Raw genomic sequence first — 18,383 nt, 5'->3', positions numbered from 1 at the left:
ACCTGGGTTGAAGCAAACAGCTTTCTACACACCTTCCTTCCATTCCCTAAGTGCGCCGTGCACACGGCCTCGTCAGCAGACTCTTGGCAAATGGGAAAAGCCGCCCCGTGTTTCACACGGCTGGTGGCAGGGAGGCCAGGGAGGCTGACAGAGCAAATGGAATGTGCAAGGCTTCTAAATGTCACGTCTGGGGACGGTGTGGGCAGGCCCATGCAGCGCCCCACAGTAAACCTGCCGCAGATGCCTTGGGCCACTGGGTCCTTTCTTTCTCGTCACTGCATTCCGGGGCCTTGTGTTCTCTCGCCAGCAAAGCCTGGAACGTTCAGCCCCAAAACATGCCAGGAGCGCGTTCTTTTTGGTTTTGTTTTTAAGCAACCGTACAGCTTGGCTAAGGGACATGTGTCACGAGGGGGTGCCACCCCAAAGCGCCGTCTCCAGAGTAGCCACCCCCAGCATGCTCGAAGACTGGGAGATTAGTTCTCTCCTGCCCCATCGCGGACGCCCTGAGGTGCCTCTCAGGATCCAGAGCTTTCTGTCTGGGATACGTCTGCTCCGTATGCCAGGCCTCCAGCATGCCTCGAACCCTATAATCTGCCGCAGCAGAAAAGGTGAAGCCAGGATGCCCCTCTCCTCTGTGGGGCATGACCTTGTTCCCAGGCTGCTGTGGGGAGATCCCACACGTCCCGAGTCGTCAGCACGACCCTCCACTGTCACGGTCTCCCTCGTGATGGGAACCCTCACCCCACCCCACCCTCAAGGGGCAGAAGTACCTCTGCCCATCCTCTCCCCCTCTCTCCCCTGCCCCTCCCACCACCCTGTGTGTCAAGGGCCAGAACAGCTCCTGGGAGACCAGGAGGGGCCTAGCCCACCTGCATCTCCTGGTGACTCCTTGATGAGGCCAAGGAACATGGAACCAGGTGACAGGGCTGTGCTCAGGGAAACACAAGCAGACGAGGTGCCTGCTCTCACGCAGCTTGTAGGAGCTAGAGGAAACCATCAGGAGACAAATAAGCAGTCATTTCAGCTAGTGCTGGATGACACTGGCCAGAGCGGGGCTGAGGGCCAGGACTATCACAGATGGGAAGGCCTCTCTGAAGAGGTGACATGGGGGTGGAGGTCTGCCAAGGTCAGGGGGAAACGTGTCCTAAGCCTGAGGAATAGCAAGTGCAAAGGCCCTGAGGTTGACCGAGTTTCTCCTGCCCTCCCGTTAGGACCACTAGCCTTCTAACCGGTCCCTGGTCCACACTCCCTGTCTTCCAGCCTCTTCTCCACCCCGTGGGCAGAGAGCTACTTTAAAAATGGAACTGCTCTGCTCACCATCACCCCGGGGTTCCCGGTCCTCGGGTGCTAAGGCCCCACATCTTGTAGTTGGGCTCCGAGGCCTGCCTGAGCTGCTCCCTTCTCCGGTGCTCGATTTTTAGCGTAGCTCAGTTGTCACTTGCTCAAGGAGGCCTTCCCTGGTCAGCGCCTTCCTCTCTGAGTTGCTGATGGAACACCCACAGATGGCTGCTCTCATCCGAGGGATTCTAGCACCTGAATGTGTGGCAGGTGCAGGGGACATGGGCCTCTAGCTTGCAGGAGGTGACACCGATGCTTGACGAGGTGAAGCCCTGGGCTGAGCCCCTTACAGAGCTGGTTGCTAGCATCCCAATCTATCATTCTTTTGGCCACCTTCAAGTAACCGTGATGGCCCCCAACAGAGGTCCAGTGGGGTTCCAAGCGGCCCTCTTGAAAACTCTCTGCTCTGACGGTGGAAATGCCCACTTTCGTCACTGGTCCCCACCTTAGAGATTGCAAGACAACCTCCCAGAGCCTTTTCTCCCCCCACCCCCCCACCCCCAGGGCTCAGGGGCATGTGGGCTTGGGTCTGTGGACCCCTCCATTGTCTGGCCCCACACCGCCTGTCTTGTCTTACCCAACCAACACCTCCCCTCCATCACTGCCATCTCCTCACCACCTTGCAGGGGCCTTGGTCACGGTGAAGCCATGGGGGGGCCCCAGCCCGCCCCGTTTCCCCCACCTCCGTCCTCCCACCTCCACCCTCCTCCTTTCCCCACCGCCCAGCCTGGCACCACCGACTCGCCACGACTCAGCCCTTTGCTGAACCACTAGTTACTCACCACACGCGAAGCAGAGTGGGTGGAGACCGGTGCCCAGACACACGGATACTCAGCCCCCGCACGAGACTGTGCGCCCCCGGGGGCCAGGCCGCGCCCCACGAAGATCTACACAGGAACAGCACTAATCCATAGCGATTTTAGCTCCCCTTCTACAGTTTATTTTGCGGGACGCCCTATCCCCCCCCACCCCCCCCGGCTTCCCAGCCCGAAGGCCAGGTCCTCCTTTGAACCCGTGCATGGCCCCCGGGGTGCCGAGCCCATGGGGGTCGCTCAGGAGCCGTGGCGGACAGGCCCCTCGTCCCGCGGACTCGCGCCTTCCCCCCCAGCTAGGCCGCAAGGGGACGCCCCCCCCCCCCCGGCCTTCAGTCCCCGGGCTGCGTGTGGCCTTGAACGCTGCCCTAAGCCGTGCTTGGGAAGGCACCGTGGCTTACAAGATCAGTTCCCACGAGGAGACCCTAGGCCCGGCCGTGAGCTTATTAGGCGTAAGAATTGTCATTCATCGTTCTTGTAACCGCCCTAACTACGATGTATTTATGCGTGTATCTGGTTTTCTGTCTCCCCCACTAGAATGGAAGCTCCATGAAAGCAGGGACCCGCGCGCATCTATGCAGTTGCTGACAATGAGCAGGAAATGTCCCGGGCTCAGGTGGTCTCTTGTGTTCCACGGGGTCAGTTTGCCAAGTTAGGAGAGACTGCAGGGGACCAGGCTCTTCTTAGAGCCTCGAGAAGAAAGTTCCGTTGGGAGGAGGAGCACGCCTGCGCCTCCACACCGCCAGAGGTGGGTCCTGGGACTGGTCAGCCGAGGGTCCTCTTCAGACGACATGCAGCTGCCTGGACCCCATCCTGGCCGCCGCCCACCCCTGCCAGCCCTGGGCGCCAAGGACAAGAGCGTCCTCGCAGCGGGGTGTGGGGATGGGCCACCCTGGGCCCACTCTTTGAGAAGCTGGTGGTTTCCTGGCGAGTCTCCATCTCCCAAGGCAGCAAGAGCGCAGGCTGTATTCCTGCTAGCAGAAGTCGCCGTGCCTGTCTGGCCGCCGCTGTCCCGTCAACACGACGGGGGCACTGAGCAGAGTGACCTCCCGAGCTCTGGCCCGAGCGTGGGGGGTCCGGTGGGGGCAGCGTGGCCTCCGGGAACACGGCGTCGGAGGCCGTCCGGGCTCCGGGCCCTGGACGGAGGGACGGCATTCCGGGTCACAGCCTTCATTTCCCTTTGGATGGTGACCCGCCTCGGTCTGGAATCGGTCCAGCCTTGTGACAACTCTCCTGCTACGGGAGCCTGGACGGATCTGGTTTCTGAGCCTCGCTCCCTTTCTTGCTTTCTGGGCAGGCTTCCCTCTGATGCAGCGGTCCTCACTCTTGGCTGCACATCGGAGCTATTGGGAAGCTTCACGACTTAGGGATGCCCAGGCCGCGCCCCAGCCAGGTGGCTTTGACTGGTCCGGGGGACCGCGGGGATGCAGGGCTTTATAAAAGCCCCGCAGGTGATTCCCACGGCAGCCGGACTCCGGGGCCACAGCCCGCACCGCACCTCCATGCATCTGCCTCGGGACTCTTCTGCAGCACAGCCCAAGCCTCTCCCGGCTCCACCACCAAAGGCCATCTCGCCCTGCTGTTCAGACTCCTTGACTGTACTTCCCCACCTGGGCTGACCTGTGTCCCCCAGACTGTCCTCCCGCCGTCCTCCGGACTGAAGAGTTGAAGCCCCTTACCCCCAGGCCCCCAGAATATGACTGTATGTGGAGATGGACCCTTTATGAGGTCATCAAGCTAAGATGAGGCTGTTTCGGGGGCCCCACGCCAATCCGACTGGTGTCCTTAACGAGAAGAGGAGATTTGGACACAGAGAGTCACCAGGGGGACGATTTTGTACCGAGGAAAGGCCGTGTGAGGAGAACATGGCCATCTGCCCGCGAAGGAGAGAGGCCTCAGAAGCAACCAGCCCCGCGGGCACCTCGACCTTGGACTGGCTGCCTCTGGAGCTGGGAGACTCCATTTCTCTCATCTGAGGCACCCCCCACCGCCCCGCAGTCCCTGGAACTTTGTTAGAGCAGCTCCAGCGGACGAATGTGTCACCTTCCCAGCAAGGCGGGAGGCATGGTGGCCAGAGTGGGAGCTCCCGGGTACGACTCCCTCTGCCGTTGATTAACCAAGGCTTTGGCAAGTTACTTAACTTCTCTGTGCCTCAGTCGCCCTGTCTGTCCAATGGGAAACTAACAGCAATACCTACCACACGGGATGGTTGGTGAGGACTCAGTGAGGTCACGAACATAACGATGCTTGGAAGCGTGTGGCCCGCGGGAGCATTCAGCGTGACTTTCCTTCCTCCCTGTTACCCCTGCATCTGCGTCCCCCCTCCCTCCCCCGGGTCCGGGGCTCCAGGCTTCCTACTCTTCCTTCCCCTTTTCTCTGCCCACTTCCTCTGCTTGGCTCCCTCCCTCCTTCCCACCCTGACAGAGTCCAGCTCAAATTCCTGCTCCTCTGGAACGTATTCCCCGGTCCCTCTGATCCAAACTACTGCCTCACATTCCAATAAAAATGTGTTTGTCCTTCTAATGCCCCAATTTGCCTTGTGTATCCAAGGGATTTGTCTATGGCCGCTGCTCAGGGCCCCTGGGATACTGCGGGGTAGCACACATCAAAAGCAGGAGCTCAGGGGGCGGGCGGCCGGCTCAGTGGAGCGTGCGACTCGATCCCAGGGTTGTGGGTTCGAGCCCCCCATGTGGGCGTGGAGATTACTTAAAAATAAAATCTTCTAAAAACCCAGAACAAAACAAACAAACAAAAAAGAAAGCAGGAGCTCAGGAAGGAGAGACAACAAAGGCTGGGGGTAACAGAACCGGGGCCAGGAATGAGCTGACAAGCGCATGCCGTGGGCCACTTGACGCCACGCCAGGGATTCGGCATTGGCTCTAAAGCCACGAGTGTTCTGCCTTTCATTACAAAGCTACCAATATTCTCCTTTATGGCAAATTGAGAGAGACCTGAACCCCGAGAGTAATTTGATTTTTGCAAATTCTCAGTCGTCACGAAACTGCCTGGCAGCCCACGTAGACCGGAGCCCCCTTCTTGGGAGAACGCTTTATCTGGAAGCCACGTTGGTACTTTTGAAGCTGCTGGGTTATACTGAGTGTGGCCGGGTGGAAACCCCCAGAGGGAGCTGGTGGTTCCCCAAGACAGGCTGGACAGGGCGGCCTGGGCTTTAGTGCCATCAGGGGGCACCCCCCCGCCGCCCCCCCCCACAGGTCCCCATGCCCCCCCAGCTTCTCTAGACCCCCATGGAAATCTAGTCTCAGGGACTTCAGCTCCGAGGTCTTGAGGGCCGGCAGCTTCCAGGGGCGCCTCTGCAAGGAAGCTGTCCTTCGGCAAGAACAGCGCCTGGATGGGCTGCCCGAGCCTCTAGCAGACCGAGGCTCCCCGAGGACAAGGACCCCGCTCGCCTCATTCATCCCCAAGCCCCAGCTCCAGGCACAGCACACGGCGGGGACAGACAAGTTCACAGCTGAGAGAATGGGGTGGGGGTTGTGGGGGGCGGTCAGCTGCAGGTGGAGGACGAAGCGCTCTGACCAGAGAGCCCTCCTCTATGGCACATCCGCTGTGGCCTTTCCTATGGGATGAACCACCCATGTGTGCCATTCTGGCCAGGGGGTTGAAGGCAGCACAGGTAGATTCATTTTCCCAGAAAAAATCCAGTGTAGCCTTGGGGGTCGTGGGCTCACCTGGCAGGAGACACCAGGACCCATGAGGCTCCCGTGTCCTACATTCAGGCCAAGCCTGGAGAAGCCTTCAGGAGAGATGGGATCTCCAGCTCCAGTGTGTATCCTGGGGAGCGGGGCCATGTAGCCAGAGGATTTGGGTGGCATGTCCCCAGAGACATTGGTCTATAGCCTTTCCCTTAAAGATGAAAAACCATTGCCTGAGTTTCCATATGGCTGAGTGGTACCCAGATTTCTCACCTGGGCCCTCTGGCATCATGACCTCACCTCCCACCTTATCCTCTTCCCACTTCCCACCTTATCTCCCACAGTGTCTCTGCATTTACCTGGCATGCTGGCCTGACACCCCCAACATAATGGCCCCATCCTCCCTGATACGGGGCCCCCCCACCCCCTCCTCGAGGAGCCTTCCTCCCTCGGGATGAGGAGCGAGGAGCGTCTACTTCTCTGAGTCCTAGACTCCACCATCCCCGCGGCCTACAGGCCCAGTCTCTGTTGCCTGCTATTTTAAGTTTAGTTTTCATGTCGAGTCTCCCTCCGGGCTGTGAGTTTCCTTGAGGACAAGGACATTATCTTGCTCATTTCTGTGTCTCTTGGACTTCATAGGAACTTAATAAATATTTATTGACCATCTTATAGTATATCTTGGCCCGTTCATAACAGGAACAAAGCCTGTTTATTTGCTTTGCCCAGGGGCCAGCTTGCTGTGGGGGCTGGTTTGGTTTTTTTAAATTAGGGACCTTGTTGGGAAAGGAAGTAGAATGGTGGGGATGTGGAGAGGGGTGATTCTCAGGTTTTACTCTAAGTACTTCTGTATCCTTTGAACTGTTTACATTAAGCCTGTGTTTATGTATTACTTTGGTAATAAAGCAATTTATTTAGACAATGCTGTTCATAGGAACATTTTCCAATTGAGGGGACAAGATGACCTTTTTGGGTAAGATTTTCCCGTATTCGTTCCAGTACCCCAGACTCAAATCCTTCCAAAGGGGTATCATGGCTCTCTCCATTTTGTAAATGTGTCTCACTCCACAAGATTATAAGGGACAGCACATAGATTAGGAATTTTATGTGGGCTGTAATTGGGGATCATTTTTAACTGCCTGGAGTCACTTGCAATATTATTTCAGCTGTGAGTGGATTATGGCTAGTTCTAAGAATCCCTTCATCACACCGAGATGTCCGTGAAAAGTTATTTGCTGTACTTTATCCTTTCATTTTTCACCGGGAAAGGGAGCCAGCGAACCATGTTTATCCTGGTTCCCAAAGGAGAGAAGGACCATGTCCCTCCACCCTTAAAGAAAACTCTTTTATTTGAAATGTCTTTTCCATTTACCCTGCTCTGAATAATGGAGTTTTTAAACTCGTTTGTTTTTCTAAATATTACATTTTCAAAGAAAGGATGTTTTTTAGTTCAAAGTGCCTATTTTAGGTCTGTAATGGTTCTCTTGGTCTGGCACCCACCAGTAAGAATTTTCAAAACAGCATCCTACGGGTCAGTTCAGTAGCTAAAAAGACGATTCAAAGCCAACAGTGTTGGCTTATAATGCTGAGACAAATCTCCCCGAAATATCTTTGCTTTTCTTTGCATGCTGGGGCCTGGAGAGGCCACCTGAGCCCTCCTCTTGTCTCCAGGCACGCTGGTAGGTGGGCAGCGTGGGGTGGAACTTGTTGGGACAAGCAGCACAGAGTCACACGGCATCTCTCAGCTCCATCAGCTCTGACGTGGGTCTGCAGGGTGGATGACCAGAAGGCCGGAGCTGCCCGGAGTGGGACGCCATGCGGCCTCCTCATGCCCACCACCCTCCCATGTGTAATAGACCTCCAGTGCACCCCAAACTGGCCCCAGCACCTGGGATTCTTGGACTGATGGCCTCGTTCCCCCACTAGACCTTTTGCTGTTGCTTTGGCTCTGAGCTTTTTCAAAACCGTGTAAAACTTGAAGACGCTGAAGAACTTCTGAAATCCAGAGCAAGCCATTTCCTGTTAGGTGTCTTCCTGGATCCTCGTTTCTGATTCCTGCTGGTCGCTTGCACCATCCTTGCTGCAGAGGGTAGTCCCGGTCCCATTGTCAGTTTCCAGTAATGTCAGCGTTTCTCAGTGGGGGGCTGTTGACATCGGGGCAGGCAATTCTCTGTCCTGTATATTGCAGGACATCTAGCAGCTCTGGTCCAGCCCACCCAATCCCAGCCATCACCTCCGGTCATTACGACAACCAAGAATGCATTCTCAGCCTGGGGGTGTGGGTGAAGGCAGTAGGAGCCTCAATTTGGTGGGGGGGGTCAGTACCACCTTCAGCCTATGGGGAGTAGTACCACCCCCAGCTGAGGACCCCAAGGTTCTTAGCCATGTGCTCTGGAGGGCAGGCATTTCTCCTCTTTCATGGCGAATCCTCAGCACCCATCAGCTGGTGCCAGACTCATGATGGAACCTCAGTAAATATTTGTCGAATGAATGAATGAATGAGATCCCCGAACAAGCTTCAAGAGAGCCTGTGAACCTTGTAAAATTGTGTGCAAAATGTGTGTGTATGTTGTGTGTGTCATACACATGGGTTTTCAGGGGCCAGAGTTTATAGCATCCGTGATAGCTTCCAAGGGAAACTGTGACCTAAGGGGACGTTCGGCAGACTGTCCAACCGGGGTCCACCACGAGCCCGATGTTTGTATCCCTGCATACCTCATTGCACAGTGTTTGTGGGATGAGTCTTAGAACCCCAGCTCTAAACAATATTCTAATATTCCCGCAGAAAGCAATGTCCTGCACATTCTAGGGGAGACTCTGCTCCGTGAGCAGCTCATCACCCAAGTCCCTGCCATGCAAGGACAGTATTCTGTCCTGTAACAAGAAATGGCCTTGCCCCTGGGCTCCTTGACTCACTAACAGGAAGGTCTGGTGAGAACAGGGCAGGCATGAGATGTTTCCTCCCGAGCTGAAGGGTGTTTCCCGGGGGGCTTTCCTCACGAAAGCCAAAGAAATTGGGGGCATCGCTCTACTTCCCAGAAGCCGAAGCTCACACAGCTGGGCAGAGGGTGGCTGAAGGGACAAGAGTGAGCGATCAGGACTTGCTTCCCTCCCGAGAGTTCGCTGTGGAAGCAGTTGTTCTAATAAAGCACAGCCAATGTCCCAAGAACAGCTGGGCCAGGCTGGGGGCTGAGCAGAGGGTCCAGGTTCCAGATTCATTTGCAGACCCGCCCCGTGGTTTATGCTCCGCTCGTGGCCCCCGTGGAATGACAGCGTGGCCTGGCTGCCATGGCCCCCGTGGAATGACAGCTTGGCCTGGCTGCCGTGGCTTTCAGTGAGGTCTTAGATGGATGGGCATGGAGAGTATTAATGTAAGGATGGCTCATCCCTGCTGCTTTCCCAGCATCCATCTGCCTGCTCATCCCAGAACTGTCCTGTTCCAGGAAGAGAAGCAACGGCATTCTAGAAAGGGCCTTTGGCCAGGGTAGGGGACAAGACTGAGCACTGGAAGCACCCAGACTTGGAGTTAATCTCTGGCGCAAACATTCGGTGAGAACTCAGTGATGTCATTCGCCCCCAGAGGGATCATTCTATTTGCAGAAGCTTCCAGCATATTGACTACCGAGGGGGAAGATGGAAACTCGGAGAAACCCCTGACAGCCCAGAGCAAGCTTCCCAAGTTTTAGTTTGCCTAAAACAAAAAAAAAATCACCTGGAGAGCTTGTTGCGTTAGATTCCTGGGCCCCAACTCCAGGTCGTCTGTTCCGCAGGGGCCTGATAATTTGATTTCTGACAAGTTCCCTGGTGCTGCTACCACGGGTCTGGGGACTCTGAGAACCCCTGGTGGCCACCGGGTTTACACATCGTGCTCTGTCGCGCCCCCTTGTGGGAAGATGGTATGCGAACAGCAAGTGGCTGGCACTCTGTGCTCCCACTCCCACCCACATCCAGGACACCTCTCAGTCTGTTGGACAAATCTGGGCTTTTTGTGATTAAACGAAGAACCCCTCATAAAAAGGAGAGGAGAGCCCACTGGCCTGGAACAGGGGGGTCCAGGCCTGTATGAGGGGCGCCCCCCGGGAACGGAGCTTCCCGCGCTTCATCCCGCTGTATCTGTGTCACCAGGCAGCTTCTGCTGATAACCTGAGAACATTCGATGCAAACAAAACCCGAAATGACCAGCCAGGTGAGCAGAGGCGAGGGCGGGCACCGTCTCCTGTGTGTGCCCCCTGCAAGGTCAACAGAGCCCCTTCCCTTGGGCACCTGGGGCCACAGATGGCCCAGCTGCCAGCCGCTGGAGGGGTTTCCCTGTCCACCTGCAGCCTTGCTGCTCGGCTCCTAGGGGCGCAGGGCAGCAGCCTGGCTCCAAGTTTACACGGCGCTGTCTGAATGCGCTCCACACCGATCTGCCCTGTCCCCACGCCCATCAGGAGCCTCAGCACAGCCCCTTCATCCTCCAAAATCCAACCTCAGGATAACCTGATGCCCTCCTGTAGCTTGGACCCAACAGCAGTGGTCTGGGGTCAAGCCCAGTTTCTGGTCTCAAAGTGTCAGGTTCGGCTCTCGGCCACCACCCCCCTGAGACACCTTGGGCGGGTCAACCTGTCTAAACCTCCGTGTCCCTGTGTGTAAAATGCTGATGATTACAGTATCTGTGTGAGCCTTAAGCACAGCTGTCCACGTACTTGGACAGCGCCTGGCATGGTGAGAGCCCTCAGGACATACCGGCCCGCTGCTACTTAGTCTCCTCTCGACATTATTTTACCGGCCTGGAGGAAGCAGGAACGTGCCACTCATATGAGTCTGCTGGGGTTACTGCAACAAACGGCCACAAGCGGGGTGGCTTACAACAATGGAGATTTATTTTCTCACAGTTTTGGAGATGAGCGCAAAATCAAGGTGTTGGGTAGAGCCACGTTCCTCTGGAGGATTTTAGGGGCGATTTTTTTTCCATGCGTTTCTCGTAGCTTCTGATGGCTGCTAGCAACCTTGGCGTTCCTTGGCTTGTAGCTGCTTCACCCCAGTCCTTGCCTGTGTCGCCACATGGCCTTCTTTCTGTCTGTCTCTGTATGTCTTCTTCTTCCTCTTTTTTAAAAAGATTTTATTTATTTATTTTATTTGAGAGAGAAAGAGAGCAAGCAGGGGGAGGGGCAGAGGGAGAGAGAATCTTAAGCAGATTCTGCGCTGAGCGCGGAGCCTGACGTGGGACTTGATCTCACCACCCTGAGATCATGACCTGAGCCGAAAACCAACAGTTGGACGCCCCTGGATATCTCCTTCTAAGGACACCAGTCATATTGGATTAGGGCCCACCCTAATTGAGTGTGACTTCATCTTAATTTGATTATATCTGCAGAAACCCTATTTCCAAATAAGGTCACATTCACAGGTACCGAGGGTTAGAACTTTCCTGTGTATTTTTAGGGGACACACTTCAACCCCTAACAGTGCCCAGCTAGAGTGAGACCACAGGGGCCAGCAGGCATGGGGCCCTGGGGCTCTTCACTGAGAAGCTGTATGGGCTTCCCCAGACTTGGACTGAAATGTCCCGACGGTTGTGTTTTCCAGGGTGTTCAGACTTACACCTCTTGGATATGTTGACCCCAACCGAGAGAAAGCGACAAGGATACATCCATGAACTCATTGTCACAGAGGAGAACTATGTCAATGACCTGCAGTTGGTCACAGAGGTAATGGCAGCGGTGGGTGCCGGGAGTGCTGGGGGGCACTGGCAGAGGGTAGGGGGTGCTGCTCAGTGAAGGAGGACGGCCTCCTGATTCTCAGCCTGAGAAATTTTCTGATGCGTGGGGAGCATCTGGATGGTAAACCACATAGGAGATTCATACCCAAGAGAAGACGGTTGGACTGTCATCCGTGGCCCTCTGAGTCATCCCTATATGTGGGCAGAGATGGCTCGTGCCAAGGGATGAATGAGTCCGTGAGGAGGTGTATGGAAGGAGACACATGGGCAGGGATTGAGAGTCTAGAGAAGCAATGGCTCAGCTGCCAGCTAGTTGATGCCTTTGAGCAGGTCCCGTGGTCTCCCGGCCCTCAGGGTTGGCATCTGAAAATCGCTGCCAATCCGGCCGATATCTCAAGTTATTCCTAGCGGTACATATTACCCCTGAGGAAAATCCGTTGCTGAGGACGAAGATGTTTCCTTGCAGGTCCCCATGCCCCACCCCCCATGTCCTGGATGACTCCTCGTTTTGTCTCTCCTCCCAGGTAGCTGTCGAAAGGCCTGGGCCACTTGGTCTAGAAGGCTGGGGAGATGCAGAGTTGGGGACCCCTGCTTTTCAAGAAGCCTTTGGTCCATACTCATGGGAGGTGGCCATATTGGCAAACAGGGGTTTGCAGAGCTGGATGTCAGGGTCACTGTACAGTTTGAAAAGTACTGTAATAGTTTTGAAACTCCTGCCCCCTCCCCACCTCCCACCACCTAACAGTTGTGCAACCATCTCCTTGGACAGTCTTACACCCAGGAAGTCACCGCTCAGCTGCCCCGTGTTGAATGAGTACAGAAGGCAGGATAGATTTTGGCTCCAGGAGGCCACCATTCATGCCTAGGAAGTGTTGATGCACACTCAAAAAAGGTGCCCGCTCCTCAAGACACATGAGCGTCCCTAAATATACAATCTTGGATGTCTAGGATGTGAGTGTCGCCCCCTTAGACGTGGCACTTTTGTGCAGTGGTCTGGTATATGCCGGGTTCCATGTCGGCTTAAGAACTCACGAAGAGTAGGGCTCCCAGCGATCAGCCTGAGCCCGGCCACGTTTATGTCAACAATAGGCTGTCCCATCTCTAAAGAATCTTCCGAAGCGCCCCGTGCCTCCGGTGCTAGATAATGACCTCTTTGGAGGCCTGGGCTCCCCACGTGGGGCTGGGCAGAGAGCTGTGATTTACCCTGAGTCACCCAACCACACGGAGCTTGGAGCCTGGGCAGGCTCCTTTCTTTCCCGCAGCCAGTCCCTACACCGGCCCAGCCGGGGCCAGAAGCCCCCACCCAGGCTCCCTGTTGGAGGCCCCGCTGCTTATGGCTGCTCCCCTCGGGATGCCCAAGGCTTGTCTGGGGAGCAGATGCTGCAGGCGAGCATGAAGCGAGCATGCACACCCACGTGCATCTTGAAGCCCCGACTTTTCCCGGCCATGCCCATCCCCCACCGTGGGCAGGGAAGAGTGTTCGGGACCTTGCACAGGCCTCTCGGCTTTGTCCTGGGGGAGGGAAGGCCCAGCCTCGAGAGTTCAGCTGGCCTCCCCCCTCAAACAGGGCAGACCTGATGGGGGCCCCCCCAGCGGCTCAGGCAGAGGAGGGGCCATCTGCTGCAGATGCTGCTGGAAGGCGCAGCTGCCTGCGGGCCCTTCCATGCGTGGAACAGAGCTGCGTGCGTTGTGCTCGAGTTGTGAGCTAACTGTTTGCTTTCTGAACCACTTCATTTTCTGCACCTGTAGATCTTTCAGAAACCCCTGATGGAGTGTGAGCTGCTGACGGAGAAAGAGGGTGCTATGATTTTTGTTAACTGGAAGGAGCTGATTATGTGTAATATCAAACTACTGAAGTAAGCCTCTCTCCCCTAACCCCGGCCTTGCTTCGCGCTCCCTGCCCCCCGGCTCTCACACACTAGCACCTCTGTGTGGCTTCGTCCGCGTGTCCCCTGTGCATGCCACCCCATGTTTCTTTCCGCCTCTTCCGCTCCTTTCCACTCACAAGCACCGTGGCTCCTTGTCGCCCCGATGCTTTCCAGAAACACCCCCAGTCTGGCATTGCAGAGTCAATCACCAAGTTCCTGCTTTCACGGCAGGTCTAGAGTCTGCAGATCGGCGGACCCCCGCCGGCCCTGGCTCCCTCCTGGGGGGCCTGGGCCAGCTCTGCACTTGCCCGCCTGCAGACCCGGGGTCCCCGGGGCACATGTTGTTCTCTTGGGACATTCTTGGCTCCTGTGGATGGAAAAGGGTTGGAGCATTTGCTGCCCACGGTCAGCGTTTCCTCAGGCTCAAGCTCCGAGAAGCCTGCCTGAGCCGTTGGTATTTTATTCCCATTGCAGTTTCCAGAGTCGGCTGCAGGGAGGAGACCCTGGGCTGGGAGTCAGGAGCCCTGGGTTTGGAGCCCAGCTCCCTGCCCTGCCTCTTCAAGCCTCCGTGTCCCCTGCTGTCCAGTGAGGGGCCTGGATTATGTCATCACAAAGGCCCCTTCCAGTTCTAAAATGAACCTCCCAGATCTGGGCCCAGCAGGCCATACTTTGGAACATGACTTGCTAAGAACGCAGAGTAGGTCCATGGTGGTCCAGCCGGTGGGGAGGATGGGCCACCCTCTGCCGGGACCAAGAGTGCAGCGCAGCCCCGGGTAGCTGGCGCCCCTTCCTGAGCTCTACCTTCATGTGATTAGGAAGGGGCGATTTCCTAAGGGGGGGCCCTGGTTTTTTTTTTTTTTTTTTTTTTTAAAGATTTTATTTATTTATTTGAGACAGAGAGAATGAGATACAGAGAGCATGAGAGGGAGGAGGGTCAGAGGGAGAAGCAGACTCCCTGCCGAGCAGGGAGCCCAATGCGGGACTCGATCCAGGGACTCCAGGATCATGACCTGAGCCGAAGGCAGTCGCTTAACCAACTGAGCCACCCAGGCGCCCGTGAGCCCTTGTTTTTATAGAGTAATTTCAGGTCTCCACTTCTCCTGAGTGTGTGTTCGGGAGCGGTTGGGGGATGGAGAGAGCAGTGGAGGTAAAGTAAAAATACGACATCTGCTTTCTCTATGTTCTGGAAAGCAAATACTCAGAGATGACCCCCAGGGGTGCTTTGAGAAAGCATTTCCATCCTCCTCCTCGAGCACAGTGCTGTTTGGAAGCTTCTGAGCGTGGCTATGGGTCAGACGCTTGGGCTCACACCTTGCTCTTTGCCCTGCTGGCTGTGTCTTTGGGCGAGTCACTTACGTTCTCCGGGCCTCGGTGTCCTCATCTGTAAAATGGGGATGATAAGCGTACCTCCTGTGTAGGGTGATTATTGCGGGGTCTTTAGATGACACACACCTGGCCATCGTAAGTGCTGGGCTCAGCCCCCTGGCCTTGGAGAGGGGCTGTCCTATCACCTGGGGCAAGCGGGCTGGTTAAGGCCGGAACCTACATGTGCTGAACCTAAAGGGCTGGAGACAAGTTGTTTCAAAATAGACACAAGAGTTTTCTGTTGGAAATATACCTACAGGTGAACCCCCTCTCCTTGGGCGGCCATCAGTGGGGGGCGGGGCGGTGGCAGGTGTGTCTGATGTTCCCAAGTGGCCCCTGCCGCCCGTCGGGAATGTGCTGCCGCACTGCTCCCCATACCTTCCTGCTGTCCCCCCATCTCACCCTCCCCCCTGTCCTGGCAAGGAAGCAGAAGCCCCTTCCTCGAGCTCTGTCACGGCCAGGCTCGCGCACTCCTTCCCCCTGTTAGCGTGGATGTGCTCCCCAGCCCCGGAAGTGGAACCTGGAGTGCTGTTTCAGCTGGGGAAGCCAGGCTCAGAGAGGGCAAGTGACTTGTTGAAGTCACACAGCAGGCAAGCTTGTGCCCCGGGCTGCTCTGTGGATCACCCACTGGGGGTTCCCACCAGTCCTGCCCCTGATGGAAAGAACGTGGAACCAGGAGGCAAATGTCCTAAGTTTTTGTCCGGGGTTCCAGCACCTTCTAACTTGTTCTGGGCAGTTTCCTTGGGCAGATGAACTCTTGGACCCCTTGTTTCGGGGCCTGTAAAACTGCAGTCATGGTGCCTGCCTTGTCGAGCATGCGGGGCTCTGAGGAGCGAGGCCAGCCGTGGTCCGGGCGCACTGGCAGTCCTGTCAAACCTACCAGGGGGGACAGCCCCGCCTTCCAGCTTGGTGTCCCTGCGCTCCGGCCCCTTCCTCTGATGACCTGAGAGTTCGTCTGGGTGAACCAATGTCTTCCTATTCTAGATGAAATATTTAATAGGAGCTACCCGGGGACCTGATTTCTTTTTTTTTCTTGTCAATATGCTATTACGAAAAATTTTAAACATACAGAAAAAGGAGAAGGATTATAGGGTGAGCACCCATCTTGTAGACTGTACAGGGAACGTTTTGCTACATCCCTTCGTTACATAGACTTAACTTCCTCGTGCAAAGGAATCACCCCAGTGATAGGGAGATTTTAGGGATCCTTGCAGGCTGGAAGAGGAAGGCATTTTCGGATAAAGAGGATTGAAGGCAGCACTCCCTGGAAGGTCACTAGTGAGCCGACGCCTGTCTGTCACTCCTGATCCAAGGGCCAGTGACTTGTACTTGGGGTGGGAATGGGGAGGAGCTGGGATTTAGGAAACAGATAAAGAAGAAATAAAAGAAGTGAAAATAAAGGGGTGTTAACTGGGCATAGGGACTTCCTACTATGGTTGGAGGTTAGAACGGATGATTCGCTCTTCCTGGTGAGTGGAGAGCTGTGAAATTTGCTTTTAAGAAGAAGAGTAGGGCAGAAAGATCTAGAACCTTTTCACATTAAGAGCAGGCACAGGCCCCTCATACACAGCCATCAGGAGTGACAGCAGAAGGGACGCAGATGAGACGTAGGGCCGCGCAAACCCAGGTGCTGGGAACTGTTTGTGTTTAGTCAACATCCTCTCCTGCCTCCTTGCTTGGAGGAAAATGAAGGAGCTTCTCAAAAAAAAAAAAAAAAGAAAAGAAAAGTTTTCCTTAAACATAAAGTATTTGACCTTCTTTTTAACTGAAGATAGATATACTTTTATTTTGAGCAGAAAACAAAAATAAAGAGTAACAAACCCATCTCGGGGGTGGAGACAGGGTGGGGAGACAGGAGGGAACTTTGCGGGGGGGGCGGGAGGGAGAGGCTGGTCCTGGAGGGGACGCCAGGAGCGGTGGCAGGGAGAGGAGAAGAGGGCCGCGGGACGCACAGAGAGAAGTCGAGATGGCCTCCTTCTGGGGGAAGGACAGGGCCCGCGTGGAGCGGCTCAGGCGTGGAGGCAGGTCTGGGTGCTGGGCCTGTTGTCCCAGGCTCAGTGCTTACAGACCCCGAGCTCCCGGGTCACACCGCCTGGGGTCGAGAACCCCCTCTGTCAGTACCAGCTGTGTGAGTTTGGTCGGGTGACTCAGTTTCCACGCGCCTCAGGTGTGCCAACAGCCAGGAGGGAGAATAAGCAATGTATGCAGAAAAGGGTTTGACACCTGGGACGTATGAATACATGCTAGCTCTTGGACTCCAGAGGGTCAGGAGCTCTCATTCATCCAGCAAACAGCTGAGGACTCTTGGAAATGTTCATTAGCTGATCGATTACCATGGCAGTTCAAGGCCTTGACCCAGTAAACCTTTATTTTTTTCAAAGATATTATTTTTTATTTATTTGAGAGAGAGAGAGAGCGCACCAGCAGGAGGAGGGGCAGAGGGAGAGGGAGAAGCAGGCTCCCTACTGAGCGGAGAGCCTGACATGGGGCTCAATCCCAGGAGCCCAGGATCATGACCTGAGCCTAAGGCAGCCGCTTAACCGACAGAGCCACCCAGGCGCCCCTACCCAGTAAACCTTTAGATGAGATTATGAACCAGCTCACCAAAGGGCAGAGCTGTGGCGACTGAGTCACGTGACCCCCGAGCCCAGTGACACCCTCCTTTCAAACCCATTTGGGCCCAGTCATCGTAAGTCCTGCCTGTGCAGAACATCCCAGGAGGAGACCCACCCCGGAACCTGACAGGTGCCTGGTCCATAGTCGGGGCCTGACTGTAAGCCTGTCCCCTGGTTGGATAAGTTGAGTGTGTTCTGGATGAGTTCTTCCAGAACCCAGGCACTGGTTTAACCTCTTCAAGACAATGGCCATTTGCGTGTGCTCTTTCTTCTTTCCCTTGTCTCCTCCATGATTTTTTTAAAAGTGGGGCAGCAGGGTGGGGTACTTTTATTCTCTTAGAGAAAGATTGTTTTGCTGCTCCTAATACGAAAATGATGGAACGATGGAATTTCTTCCTGTTTCCATCCATAGCAAGTTTATAACGTGGTTATGCAGGGCTCTGGTCCCCCATAATTGGGTAATTGGGGGTGACATCACCCTTGAGCAAATTTCTACATGTTGGGAAACATTCCATACCAACCCCCTCAATGAGCGATGGCCATTTGGCCATCCTGAGGGTATCAGTGGCCCCCCCTCACACACCAAGCAGCCAGTGCTGACCAGTGCCTCTCCATATGAGGGCATCTGCTTGAGGTGGAATTACTAATTGTTCAGACCACCTAACTTACTGCCCTTCAGATTTCTCTCCTGGACTTGTTTGCCCAGCCCAAAGATTTTTCTTTAGCCAAATGTGTAGGAGAGAGAAGGTAAACTGGTCTCAAGTTTTTAAAGCCTAATGCTAATATTGCAGAGCTTCCTTGGAATTCTTACAGAGCCATATCCTTACCTCAGGGCTTCTCCAGCGTGGCCATGAAAGTAGCCAAAGGAATTTAGAGTAAGAACTTCCCAACTTTATGTTAAAATCATATATCATACCATTCTGTTCCATCCATCCACCCATCCATTCACCCATCCATCCATCCATCCATCCACCCACCCGCCCATCCACCCATCCATCCACCACCCACCCATCCATCCATCCACCCATCCATCCACC

General features: G+C 55.3%; 1 protein-coding gene across 2 annotated transcripts in view; it reads left to right on the top strand.

The window, feature by feature from the left end:
* The window catches only part of ITSN1 (intersectin 1), a 159,719-nt gene that overhangs the window by 108,401 nt on the left and 32,935 nt on the right, over positions 1 to 18,383 (top strand). For both annotated transcript variants that reach the window (XM_044913500.1, XM_044913508.1), the window contains 2 exons: positions 11,366 to 11,487; positions 13,248 to 13,354. In XM_044913500.1, coding sequence (XP_044769435.1) covers positions 11,366 to 11,487; positions 13,248 to 13,354 — 229 coding nt within the window. The remainder of the gene's footprint in view (positions 1 to 11,365; positions 11,488 to 13,247; positions 13,355 to 18,383) is intronic.

The sequence above is a fragment of the Neomonachus schauinslandi genome, chromosome 1 (assembly GCF_002201575.2).
Source record: "Neomonachus schauinslandi chromosome 1, ASM220157v2, whole genome shotgun sequence".
NCBI classification, from domain to species: Eukaryota; Metazoa; Chordata; class Mammalia; order Carnivora; family Phocidae; genus Neomonachus; species Neomonachus schauinslandi.
The sequence above is the reverse complement of the archived record's forward strand: the minus strand, read 5'-3'. Positions and strand labels throughout refer to the sequence as shown.